General features: G+C 39.0%; 2 protein-coding genes across 2 annotated transcripts; both read right to left on the bottom strand.

Moving 5' to 3' along the window:
* Positions 1–386: 386 nt before the first annotated feature.
* On the bottom strand, positions 387–2,327 carry LOC115817169 (GTPase IMAP family member 7-like). The gene is made up of 3 exons (XM_030780435.1): positions 2,312–2,327; positions 703–1,367; positions 387–392 (listed from the first exon to the last, which is right to left on the bottom strand). The coding sequence occupies exons 1-3, from the start codon at positions 2,325–2,327 to the stop codon at positions 387–389; spliced, it is 687 nt and encodes a 228-aa protein (XP_030636295.1).
* A 770-nt stretch (positions 2,328–3,097) lies between these two features.
* On the bottom strand, positions 3,098–5,712 carry LOC115817168 (GTPase IMAP family member 2-like). Its single transcript, XM_030780434.1, has 2 exons — positions 5,700–5,712; positions 3,098–3,936 (listed from the first exon to the last, which is right to left on the bottom strand). Exons 1-2 carry the CDS (start codon positions 5,710–5,712, stop codon positions 3,098–3,100), a joined length of 852 nt encoding a protein of 283 aa, XP_030636294.1.
* Positions 5,713–12,916: the final 7,204 nt, after the last annotated feature.

Raw genomic sequence — 12,916 nt, 5'->3', positions numbered from 1 at the left:
TTTACAACAGTTAAACCGTGGTAATGACAAATAAGCCCTTACCATACTAAACCACTGTTTAAACAACTTAGAAAGTCTAGATGCACAATTTGCTGGATTAAGATTTTGACACTAACTAACCTATTCTCATTCTTAAGTCATATTGATAACCAAAACAGAAAAGCATAAAAATAACAAAAATAACATGAACACACCTGAAATGAACACAATGCACCTAGGAACCACAATGGGAGAACATATGTATAGCTACAGTTATACAGTTTTATGGTCAGCAGCTTATAGTTAGTGACAATGGACGACAAGATAAGCCAGCAACAAGGGTTGAGCAAACATCAGTCAATCAGAAGAAACACACACAAAACTAAACAGAGAGAAATAAATCCCTGTTATGACTGGAGAATATTTTAAGAGGATAGAGAATCAAGAGCTGTACAGAAATTTAACTCCGCTCAGTTTGTTCCATTTATAGTATTTCTACAGCAATGTATGACCACTGGACAGAGCAACATATTTGTTGTTTAATTCATGTATTTATTGATTTTTGTTGATTATATTTCTTACTACTGCACGCATAACTGCTCTAAAGACAATCAGCATGTAACGTGAAAACATGCTTACTCCTGCGAGTACTGAACCTAAATCAACCCTTTTTAAAGCAGAAATTGCTTTCTGGTAGACATAGTGTGATATGTCTCCCATTACGTCCTTGAACACTAGACTGATTTCTGTTTCTTCCTCTTCCTTTCTTTTTCTCTCCTCCTCTTTCTTCACCTCTCTCTGAGCCTCCTCATACATCTCATTGGTGTAGTACTCCCCATTTCTCTTCACCATGGCATCTATTTTTTCCAGCAGCTCCATGACCTGAGTATCACTGCTCACATCAACATTGTTCAAAACATGATACCTCATACCACAGCTGTGTACAAGTCTTCTTAGACTGATACTTTCCTTGATATATTGATTCACCGATTTGCCGTTCAACTGATCAGCATAAGTGAATAGGAGAATAGTGTGAAGTGAGGCATTTTCACCAAAGTTGTCTTGAATCCACTTCACGGCATTCCTCTCTTCTTTTGTGAATCTATTCAGTCTGATCACTAGCAGGAACACATGGGGTCCTGGAAGGGACATGTAGATGCATTTTTCTATTTCAGCTCTCAGCTGGTCTTCAGAACAGCAAGTATCAAATATCCCAGGGGTGTCAATCACCGAGATGTTCCTGTCCCCATGTTTTCCATCATGTCTGCAGCACTGTTTGGTCACGGACAGTGGTGAAGCGTCTGCCTCAAATGCCTGTCGACCTAGAATGGTGTTTCCAGTCGAGCTCTTTCCTGATCCAGTCTTACCCACCAGAACAATCCTTAAGTCTGAAGAGTTCTGAAAATCTGTGAATTCATATAAAAATGATGATTATTAAAATAAAATATAATGATAATGATGATAATGATGAAAATGATACTTGAAACATTACGCCAAACTTAAGGTTTTTTAAATGACTGTTTAACTGACATTTGCAAAGTATAACATGTTTTATTTTAACTGACCGCCTGTTTTAATGTTATACATTTCTGTTCCTTATAAAGTAAACAAAATTTGAAAAACTTGGAATGTAACCACTAACTTATGTGTTACATAACCAAAGTATCACAATTGGAATGACCTAAACACATAAAGATTCAGTAAACACCACACATTAAGTTTCAAAATGAAAGTGCACACAGGAAAAAAAAACAAAAAAATCGATTTATTTTATTTCTTTTCCCGGGCCAAGCGCGCATATCACAATGGTACATGTTAATACATTAAGACAGAGCACAAACACTGGCATATTACATTAAACTGCTTGGTGTATTTTACTATATATTACATTTATATCACATTAACATGTTCTCTTTTTTCACAAAACCATAGGGAAAAGCAAAGCTCCCTGCTGGTCCTAATCACAACTTCAAGTGAGCCATCTTCTCAGCCAGGTTCCTTTGCATAATTAGATTCCTTTTTTTTTTCTTTTGTTTTGTTTTGCTTTTTTGCTGTTTGTGCTTTGTACTTGTTGGTCATATACATCTTCTTCAAATTTCTGATACAAACTTAACTTTTGTTTATTTGAGTACAAGGAAGAAGCAAAATTAGCATGATTGTGTTGCCATGTGTCATTACGCATGAATACTGAACTACATAAACTGTTTTCTAAGATATACACTAAACTTTAGTCTATTAGCATTAAAATCAAAAAATGTATCAAAAACATTTGAGAGGTGCCAATTTGCCATTGTTAAAAAGCTGATCTGAATCTTAAATTTCAGAGGTTTACTACTGGAAAGTGCCATCAGAAGCACAGTGGTTTTGGGAAAATAGTTGATTAAAGACATCTGTATATAAGACATGAGATGTGACAGGCTTTTGGATATGTTTTGGATTAAAAGGCAAAGAAAGCAAATAATGAAACATGTAGCCCATGATTACAGTAATTTATTCAGCAGCTGCAAAATTTAGTATAATTTACAAAGCAGGTGATCTTGAGTTTGTTTAGGAAAGTAAAGCTATGTGTGAAATATCTATTAAACTTCATGTACTTTCCTTCTTTGTCTTTTTAGATGCCTCTAGATATATAGAACAATGCACCTACTGCCATTTGTAGCTGTACATTCACTGTAGTGTTTTAGAAACCTGTTAACTACATAGCAAGAAACAACTACATAATTATCATCTAATAACAGATTAGCTAAGTAACGAGTTGCTTCAAAACACAGGCCCACATTTTTGTCAAATCCAACGGTGACAAGAAATTCTGACATTTTGATATCTGAGAATGGGTGGAGTTTTTGGCTTTGAGACGCAGTGTAAGTGTGGTCGTCTGCTTAGCAGTTTATCTTACGCATTCAATCAGCTTTAGTTTTGTAATGCACATTCTGAACGAACACGTCACAAACCAGTATTCTATCAGTAGAATTCAACTGATCACACACAGCAGAAGAACTTCTTGAGTTTACACGTATTATCAAATCCTTAAAAAATTAAAGCGAACTAAACGACACGACACTTTCGAAATCATCTCTTGTATTCCCCCTATAGCACAATGTAATGTTACGGTATCTGTCTAATCTGCATCATTTTTTTTCTTTTCTTTGACCTTTTTCACAATGAGAGGTATACCAGCTCCTGCTCCAACTGCTGCTCCTGCTGCAATTCCTACAGCTGGTACTAAGACCAGACTTGTCGCAGCTAAAGCCACCCCTCCTACCACTGCTCCGGCTGCACCTACAGCTGTCACCACCCCGAGTGCTGCCTCCTTGGCTAATTTGACCTTCCTCTGTCGTTCAATTTCCTCCTGTGCAGCTTTAAACATCTCATTAGTGTAGTGCTGTCCTCCATTCACTTCAACCATGGCATCAATCATCTCCAACAGTTTTGTGACCTGAGAGGAGTTTGATTCATCCTCATTGTTGAAAGCATGATATCGATTTCCACAATGGTCAATGATTTTCAGAAGATCTTTACTTTTGTTAATAAACTGATACAGGGGTTTATTATTCAGCTGGTCTGCGTTGGTGAACAGCACGATCGTGTAGAGTGATGAATCTTCACCAAACGTCTCCTGAATCCACTTCACAGCAGATTTCTCCTCTGCTGTAAACCGCCCTAGCTTAACGACCAGGAGGAACACATGGGGTCCAGGAGCTGACAAGCTGATACATGTTTCTAACTGACCTCCTGCTTCGTCGTTCCCACATAATCCAGAGAAGTCCGGAGTGTCGATCACAGATATTTTCCTTTCTCCAATCTCCGCTTCATTTTTTTCGCACGTCTGTGTAACCATCTCAGGGGACGCATCCACTTTAAAAGCTTTTTTCCCAAGGATGGTGTTTCCTGTTGCACTCTTTCCTGCCCCAGTTTTACCCACCAGAATGATGCGTAAATCAGAGGGCTTCCCTGATCCTGTGAACCAAATAATGTCTTACAGTATAAATCAAATGCACTCGTTCTTTCATCAGTGTCTATTACATTTTTCAATAATCACAGCATTCATAATATATACCTGCATTTTCAATAATATTTTGTAAATTAAAATAAATCAGTGACTAAAAACTGACTTGAAATACAGATTAATCTCCATGTCAAAATAACTGTGCTTTTTTACACTGACCCCAAACAGCAAAACAAAACAACACATTGCAAAACATAAGTACAAATAGTAAAACAAAACAAAAAAAATGTAAAGAATAAGCCATGACAAAAGAAGACGTGAGAGTATTGAAAAATGTTTTTCATAAACAGCAGCAGACTGGCAGAAACATTACATCTCAAGTCAAAATTCAGTGGAGGTGACCCAGCATGTAAGGACCAGTGCAGGGAACGCCTGGGTGGATGGATTGGCGGTGTGAAGTTGATGGAGAGGCAGGTGGATGCAACGACTGCAGCTATCACACACTAAAGGGGAGGCGTACGCGTCGCACACTCCTGCACTATAAGAGCCAGAATAACTTTAGCTAGCCAAAAGCAAAACTGTAAGATGCAGTCGGAGGACACACCCTTTCACTGTCTCATACGTACTGGAGCACTTCTGTTGTGTTTTCATTAGAAACCTAGCATGTTTAGACTGTGCCGCCCTTGGTCAGTGAACTGATTTAGAGAGCTGGATTAAGAGTACAACCGCATACTGTTCTGTCAGTGTTTTATAAGATTAGTACATTTGAAGATTCCTGAGAGTTGTCGAGAGTGTATCTCCATATTTGGTTAATGTTACTGTTCGTCACTATGGGAACACCATTTAGATTGACTAATATTTTTTTTCTACTGACTGACTGAATCTTGTAGTGGATAATACTCTTTACTGTTGCTCAATCCCTGGCACAGAATCACAAGCAAATTCTGTTGTTATAGGAGAGGTAGAGGCGGGAATCCAAACGGTAGACTGCTTGCATTTTTTGTGGTTTGGGCTCATTTCCAAAATAAGTCACAGACTGTTAAAGCAGGGTTTTGTTTGTTTTGTTTGTACGAAGTGATTGCGTGGTGTTAACATCAAGGAAGCTTATCACTAAATATGTGCTTTCATTCCAAGCAACTGAACAGCGGCTGATGAGAAGCAAATACAAAATTACATTAAAATAAATGAGTTAGTTGGTCGCACCCCTACCAATAATCTTAATCATTTCAAACTTTTCATATGACCTTATGGGATCAGTATTGTGTCTGAATATATTGTCATGGCACAGTGATACTGTGCTGGTTTGCAAACACTCTGAATGGACAAAAACATCAGACATTTCTCTTTCACACATGCTGCCAGGGTAAATGTGAAGTCATACACACATCAAAGTCATCACATCCCTGTTGGTAGTAAGAGCATGCTGGATTCTTAGAATAAAACTGTTCTGCTCAAAATTTTGTTACTTGTGTTAATGGACTGATGCAGAAATGAATAAGTTGAAATAAAATGTCCAAATTAGTAGGTTTGCAGGTTTTAACAGGATTGTAAAATTAAGGTGATGAAGCAGGTTTTAAACAGGGCACAGAATATTTGAATAAAGTCAACTCATACAAACAGGCCATACATACACAAATGCCACAATATAAACATATGAGACACAGCTACAACTTTAACCTGTGACAGGTGGGTTTTTTTTTCATTAATAGTGCAGTGATGTCTGTTCAATACTATTACATGAAGGGCACAAAATGGTAAAAATGTTCATACTTACTTTTTCCACTCATTTTCCGCCGTTCCCTGGTACACTTGTCTTTAATCAGCAGTTTTACGAGGCTGCGTAAAGCAGTGACTGTGAAGGGTTTTGTCCGGGACTTCAACCATGACTGCTTATAAAGGACACAAACCTGGTTTGGGCACATATTTATTTAGCCTTGTTTATGCACAGACAGGCATAGTTGGAGGAGGGACTAGATAATGACATTTACATTCAGTTCCCTCAGTATCTTAAACGTTTCTAATTTCTCATTTGCTCTTTTGCTATAGTCATTTTCTCAGTAAACAAATAAATAAATAATAAAAACAATATTTGAAGACTATAAAAACTGCATATGGCAAAAAAAGAAACAACAGCAAAACTGAAACTTAGACTAAGACTATAAGACAGCACACCACATACCAGGCATGTATGTCTGGGCATGCCCTGTCTCATACGGGTGAAGCTAGCTTTCACTTTGCTCTGTTCTTGTTTTGTGTGTGTGTGTGTGTGTGTGTGTGTGTGTGTGTGTGTGTGTGTGTGCGCATGTGTGTGTGTGTCTATGTGGGTTTTTTAGCAACCTTATACATTATCTTTAAGGTTTTGACAAGCAAGAAAATGCAAGCCTTCCTGCAGGTAACCCCTGTATTGCATTACTTAGTACACCATTTCACAGGGAATGCTCAGAGGTAACTCGCATTAGGTACTGTGCGCTTATATACTGTTATGGTCAAGCAGTCATTATTTCTGTTTCTGGTCACTAAGTGTTCAGCTATTATAAGGAATTGTAAATATGTAGCTGAAGATACGCTCACCTAAACAGAGCAAATTCACACTCTTTATATCCATTCCCTCCACCAGGACAAGACAATATCTTTGTTGCTGTTGATAATGATGATATTTTCCACATGTAACCACAAAGGAATGCAGCTCTGTGATATTCACTGGAATTACAACAACAACAACAACAACAACAACATATACAATCCATATTGCATTTCCAAAAGACAAATCACATAAATGTTTATCACTGCTGATGACTTGAAACACACTGCTATGCTGCTTAGAATAAAAAAAAAAAAACATCAAAAACAGAGGGAGGGAACAAAATTAATTGATGATTAGTTTGCATTCGTGAAAGACTGAGCAAGAATTTGGTGAATCTGATGGGAAAGGAATGTCCTAATGTGGCCAAAGCACTTTGTATTTCTAGTTGTATTTGTTGTTGTATTTGTGTTTGTAGTTGCAGTTGTATGTGTAGTTGTAGTTGTAGTTGTAGTTGTACGCTGGCAGGTTCTTATGCACTGGTAGAGCCACACATTCAGCTGTAGTAGTCGGATTGGTTGATATGCTCTCAAATTTAAGACTTCCACTTTTTCCAAACAAAGTACTTTTAAAAGCAGCGACTCTTGTAAGCATTAGAATTGATAGCAAAGTTCCTATATTCTTCTGAATGCATAACCTTTCTGGGTTAGGGATAAGGGAAGTGAAACAATAGTCCATACTGAGATATCAGATTAGAGAAAAGACTTGTTCCAGTGGTTCCGGGTTGTTGGATGGTTTTGTCTGAGCAGAAATGGGTATGCATACTCTCCATTCTATGACGTACAGATCAATCCGTCACGCCTAAGACGGCTCCATCACACCAGCAAACTTGGCTTGCTCACCGTCTCATTGCCCAGCCAATAAATCCCGAGACTCCCCCAGCTGCATATAGGAAGGCTGTTCTAATTCTTGCTGCCAATCCGACCTCCTCATATAAAGAGCTTTACATGGCAAGGACTGTATCTCAAGATAGTGTTACTGATTAAGGAAGATATAACTGCAGTTCTTTAAGCTTCTCTAGAAAGTCATTTAAACAGTTGATACTTGTAGAGCGGTACAATAACAGGTGATCTCAAAAGTGACGACTGTATAATAGGAATGTTCCTAACCTTCATTCTGATTATATAACTCTGTCTTTTTAAAACATTTGATTGAAAATTCTTCTTCGGTAGAAATCACAGCCTGGCTTTTCATGAATTCACACCCAAAACATGAGCTGGACCTGGAGCTGAGCCAGTGCCTCAAATCTAATATTCCTTTACAATTCTAGGCATCAAATGTCTCCCTCGCTAACTATTCAAAACACATCGAACTGAAACCATAAAACCGAGCTTTGCGATATTGAATTTTAACAAGTCTAAAATTCTAGACAGAGCATCCTGGGGGTGGTTCATGTAAGAGCCTTACAGGGTAAAAAAAAAAAAAAAAGAAGTTTTGATGCAACTGTCAGTTCACCTGTCCACTACTTTGACCAGAAATGATTTGATCTCTTACTGTGGGAACAATGAATACTGTGGTCAGGAGAAGAAGACAATTATTGCTTCAATTATTGCCTTACATGTCTAAAGACCATATATGTTTTGGTTATGTATTAACTTTCCACCGGACAATCACTGCCACCTAGTGGTACATTTTTGCAATTGCTCAATTGTTAAATTTTTAAAAATGAGTGTTAACTGACCATAGTAAAACAATCACACCCAAAACGCTGTTCTGACTAGTCATTCACAATATTGATACATGACTATTCCATATATCAGAATTATATGGATTATCTTTCCAGGACAAACAAAAGTCATAACTCTGTTGATTTCACTAATAATTTAAAGCTGACAGAATATTAACTGATTTTATGCATTGATTTTAAAATGTGATCATGTTCTGGACCACGTGACCCAGCCGTGACCGAGGTTTATTATATGTGATATTTTAATGTTTCATGTTTGGTGAGCTTTAGGTTGTATGGCAGCACCAGTGGCAGTGCATTTAGAATAAGAGGAGCTGAGGCTAATACCACACGTCACACCTGATAAAGCTCTCCGGCCTCTTTGGCATTGTGAGAAAATTCACACTGTTCTTCTGATCCAGTCCAGGCGCTGCTATCAGCAAACTTCAGCTGAGTTCACGAAGAATCGCCACTCATCACTGTTAATCACTGTTAATCACAATTAATCAGAACGGAGGCTCTTTCTCATCAGAGTGGAAAAGTTCCTGTTTTCTCACTTGCTTTGGAGAGACACATGTACTTACCAACACTTGACAGTCCAAAACTCCACAACCTCTGAGAATGTCACCTTAGTAGTTTCAGTCTAGAGGGCGGCACGGTGGCAAAGTGGGTAGCGCTGTCACAGCAAGAAGGTCTCGGGTTTGATTCCCGGCCGGGCGGCCAGGGTCCTTTCTGTGTGGAGTTTGCATGTTCTCCCCGTGTCTGCGTGGGTTTCCTCCCAAAGTCCAAAGACATGCAGGTTAGGTGAATTGGAGATGCTAAATTGCCCCTAGGTATGAATGTGTGTGTGAGTGCGTTAGTCTGTGTGTCTGCCCTGCGATGGACTGGCAACCTGTCCAGGGAGTTTCCCCGCCTTTTGCCCTATAAGCGCTGGGATAGGTCCCAGCACCCCCCGCGACCCTAATCAGGATAAGCGACTTAGATAATGAGTGAGTGAGTGAGTGAGTGAGTTTCAGTCTACCGCGGACAAAAGAAAGGTTAGAGCACCCACTGTCTGTGACAACCTCACTCCCACACAAATGATTAATTTTTGCCCCCCTGGAGACGAGAACCGTGGAACCGAGGATGGTTAATGTGAAGGTGGAACCCAGGAATATAGCAGAGGTTCTCTGGGTTACAAAGGAGAGAAAAAGGACAGGATTTCTCCTCAGCTGGTGTGACAAAGAAACCATGAAATGAAATCTTTTCTTCTTTTCAGTGGAAAATCATTGAAATGTTTGAGAGACGGTGCATATTTTTAGGGTGTGTGTCGTACAATAGGTGAGAATTCTCAAGCGATGACTTGGCAGCAGGCATGTTCCCAACCTTGTCTCTGATTCTGTGATAATACCTTAAAAAATGCTCAGTAAAGCTATCTAGTAATTCAAAACTCTGGGCACAAGCATTGACTCGAAATGATGGTATTTCATTTTGTTACAGCCTTACGTAAGAAAAGCGTCCCTCAGAGAAATAACACAAACCAAACTGAACTGAAGGGGGAGGGGGGGTGCAGTACAGTATGCTAAAGGATTGTTTTATGTCAGATAAAATGGAAGCTATGGAATCTTGTGGATTACCCATACAATGAGCAAGAGAGATTAGAAAAAAGAAAACAACAGGAAAAAAAAATCATGAAATTAATACGTAGATGCCTGCTGTCTCCTCTGTCTCCATCAACCTGATCAGAAATGATTTTGTTATCGTACGGAGATTACAGACCACTGAGCTCAACAGTTAAAGTCAACCACAGATTCCCTGTCAAATGACTGTGACTGAGAAGGAAAGAGAGCAGGTAAGAAGGAATGTAAAAAAAAAAAAAGAAAGAAAGAAAGAATATAAAGGATGTCCACAGGGCGTGATGAATATTATCCGCAGTCTGTTTTCTGTGACTTTATTTCCTTCAACAATAAAAATCATTTACTCAAAGAAGTACCCAATCAACGCTCTGTGTTTAAACATGCTCTCACGCCTCTGCCCTCTGCTGGTCTTTCACTGGTCTGTTTTCTTAGGTTTGGTCAGGGTCCTGTCTCATTGGTTCATTTAGTTAATTATTCATTCATGAGCTTCCCCTGTTTATGTTTACTGGACCTTGTTTTCTGTTTGTAGACATACTCTTCAGTTCTCACTGATTTGCACGGCATTGTGTTTACAAAGTGAGTTGCTGAGCAATATCCGGTCATTTTTGTTGTTCTGCTGTGTGTTTAGATTTCCAAGTGAGTCCTGGTTCCCTGCCTGTCTCTTTCTTTACATGAGCTGTTTGCTGTCCTGTCCTGTTCTTTACTTTACAAGTATTCTGATTCCTACATGCATCTGGCCTTGCATTACATTCACCATACATATCTAAATTAATTCCTTTGAAAATGATTTGAAATTGTGAAACTAAAACAAAAGTGTGTGTCAGATGAATATATGTAAATGTAAATATGGTTTGTCATAGTTTGCCGGGTCATATATCTGGAGATACATTTCTAGACGAGAGAAGAAATCATGTTTGCACTGACATGTTGTCAAAAGCAGTGATCTCAGCTTTCACGTCCGTTTTATCATTACATTCTGACATAATCGATAAAAAAATCAGGGTTTAACCATGGCACAATACTGAATGTAAAGGTCAAAGGTCAAAGTGTCACCTGTATTGGTCCCGCCCATCGAAATTTGTCTTGGGTGACACGGTTACTGTTCCTGCACATACACTCATTCAAGTTTACATGGACCTGCATAAAAAAACCCCCAAAAACCATCTAATACTTTACCCTGTAATCCTGTAACCCTGTGACCCTACCCTTGGCACAGGTGTGTGGAGGAACATCAGCTGGAAAAATAGAGGCCTAACACACAGCACTGGCTGAGGGCAACAGAGGTCAGTTACATCCAGTTACATCCACATGTGAGGGTGTGAATGGCATGTTTTTTTAATGTCCAGTTTCTTATGGTTTCCACGTGTTTACAGATCATTGCATTGTCCGAAAAAAAAAAGAAAGAAAACTAAAGAATATTTCATGAACACATCTGATGAGTTGAAAACTTTTGTAAAAATATTCCATGGTTTCCAATAACATCAAATCCAAAGCAGGTTTTCTGGGCACAAGCTGTCTTCCAATATGATTCAGCTGTCTGTATGAACGTGGACATGATTTATTAATCAAATTTGGAATGTGACTTTTTCCCCACACCAAAAAAAAAATACAGCACAACTTTTCAAAAACCCACTCTCAACACTCTCACCGTCTCACAACAGGGACACCTGACTGACGATTCTTCTGGAATAGTCTGAGTAATCAAAGCCCTGTGAAGACAACCATAATATTACAATAGTTCTCATACAGCTGAGCATAATGTCATCTGAACCATCAGTTCTTCACCTTTCAGCCTAAACCTGATAGATAAACCAATTATCCCCCCAGACCATCACTGACCCGAGCTTTTGTTCCGTAGAACTAACAACCGATGATTGGGTCCGGTCCGTTGGGGCCTATATTTGGACTGTGTTTCGTTTAGAGAGATTTGTCACTCTGGACAATAAGGTAAGTAAATGAAAGGAGAGAGACAAATTGATATCTATTGAGGTAAAAAATAGAAGGAGTGTAATTTTTTTCACTCTTTTCAAATGTTGCACGTTGTGAAGCGTTGTCCGTTAGGATCCTCCGTCGACGCCGCAGTTCCGCCCGCACGTGAACCACTGATCACGTTCCAATTGACCGGAGTACAATCTTGAAACGCTCGCTCATACATACACAAATCGAAGAGCGTAGATCTTTGACAGATAATACCGCTCGTGCATTACCAGAGCAGCGAGAACAAAAAGTCTTTGTGAACTGACAATACAGAGCATTCGAATGTCTCATGAAAACAGATAATACAAGCTACCACACAAACAGTTTCCTGTAAATAACACATGAACTGAAGAGTTTAGACCTTGTTAAGGCCTGAGGGAAACGTGAAGGGGGAAAGCGTGTCAGCGATTGTTTCCACCACGCTTTGACATTGGAGGTCACGTGGCTGTTGCCACCAAGTGGTCAGTGATCTCCTTCCTGTCAGCTCCTTTTTCTTCTGAAGGTCAACACCACACTCTCACACACACACACACACACTCTCACACACACACACACACACACACACACACACACACACACACACACACACTGTCTCTCATGGTTGTGATGGGTTAAGATGCACTTCTCTGCAAGGCATGGAGCTGTTCACTGAAAATGGTTTTAAATAAATGTCAATGTTTGGATAAATTAGTATGTTTATATATTTTGAGCTATCAAAAGTAAATATTCCCATAATCTTATGTAAAATCATAAATTGTCATTTTAATACAAGAAGGGATTTTCATTCTTTTTGGAATCTCTCGTAATTACAGAAGAAACATCGCCATCCCTAATTTACCTGTCATATTCTTTTCTTTCTTTTTTTTTGGTGGGGGTGGGAATTCTTGATGATAATGTTGTAGCCATTCCATGGACTTTCGTCTCAGTGTCTCCAGATCTGTCTCCAGTTCCTTTACTGACAATACCGTAAAGAGATTATTGGTTTCTTTAGGATCTGAGAGTTTAGTTCCTGCACTAACAATAAAGAGGTTTCTTTAGGATCAGAGTGTTTAGTTCCTGCACTAACAATAAAGAGGTTTCTTTAGGATCTGAGAGTTTAGTTCCTGCACTAACAATAAAGAGGTTTCTTTAGGATCTGAGAGTTTAGTTCC

The sequence above is a fragment of the Chanos chanos genome, chromosome 7 (genome assembly GCF_902362185.1).
Source record: "Chanos chanos chromosome 7, fChaCha1.1, whole genome shotgun sequence".
NCBI classification, from domain to species: domain Eukaryota; kingdom Metazoa; phylum Chordata; class Actinopteri; order Gonorynchiformes; family Chanidae; genus Chanos; species Chanos chanos.
Note: the sequence above shows the minus strand (reverse complement) of the source record. Positions and strands in the feature narration are given on the sequence as shown.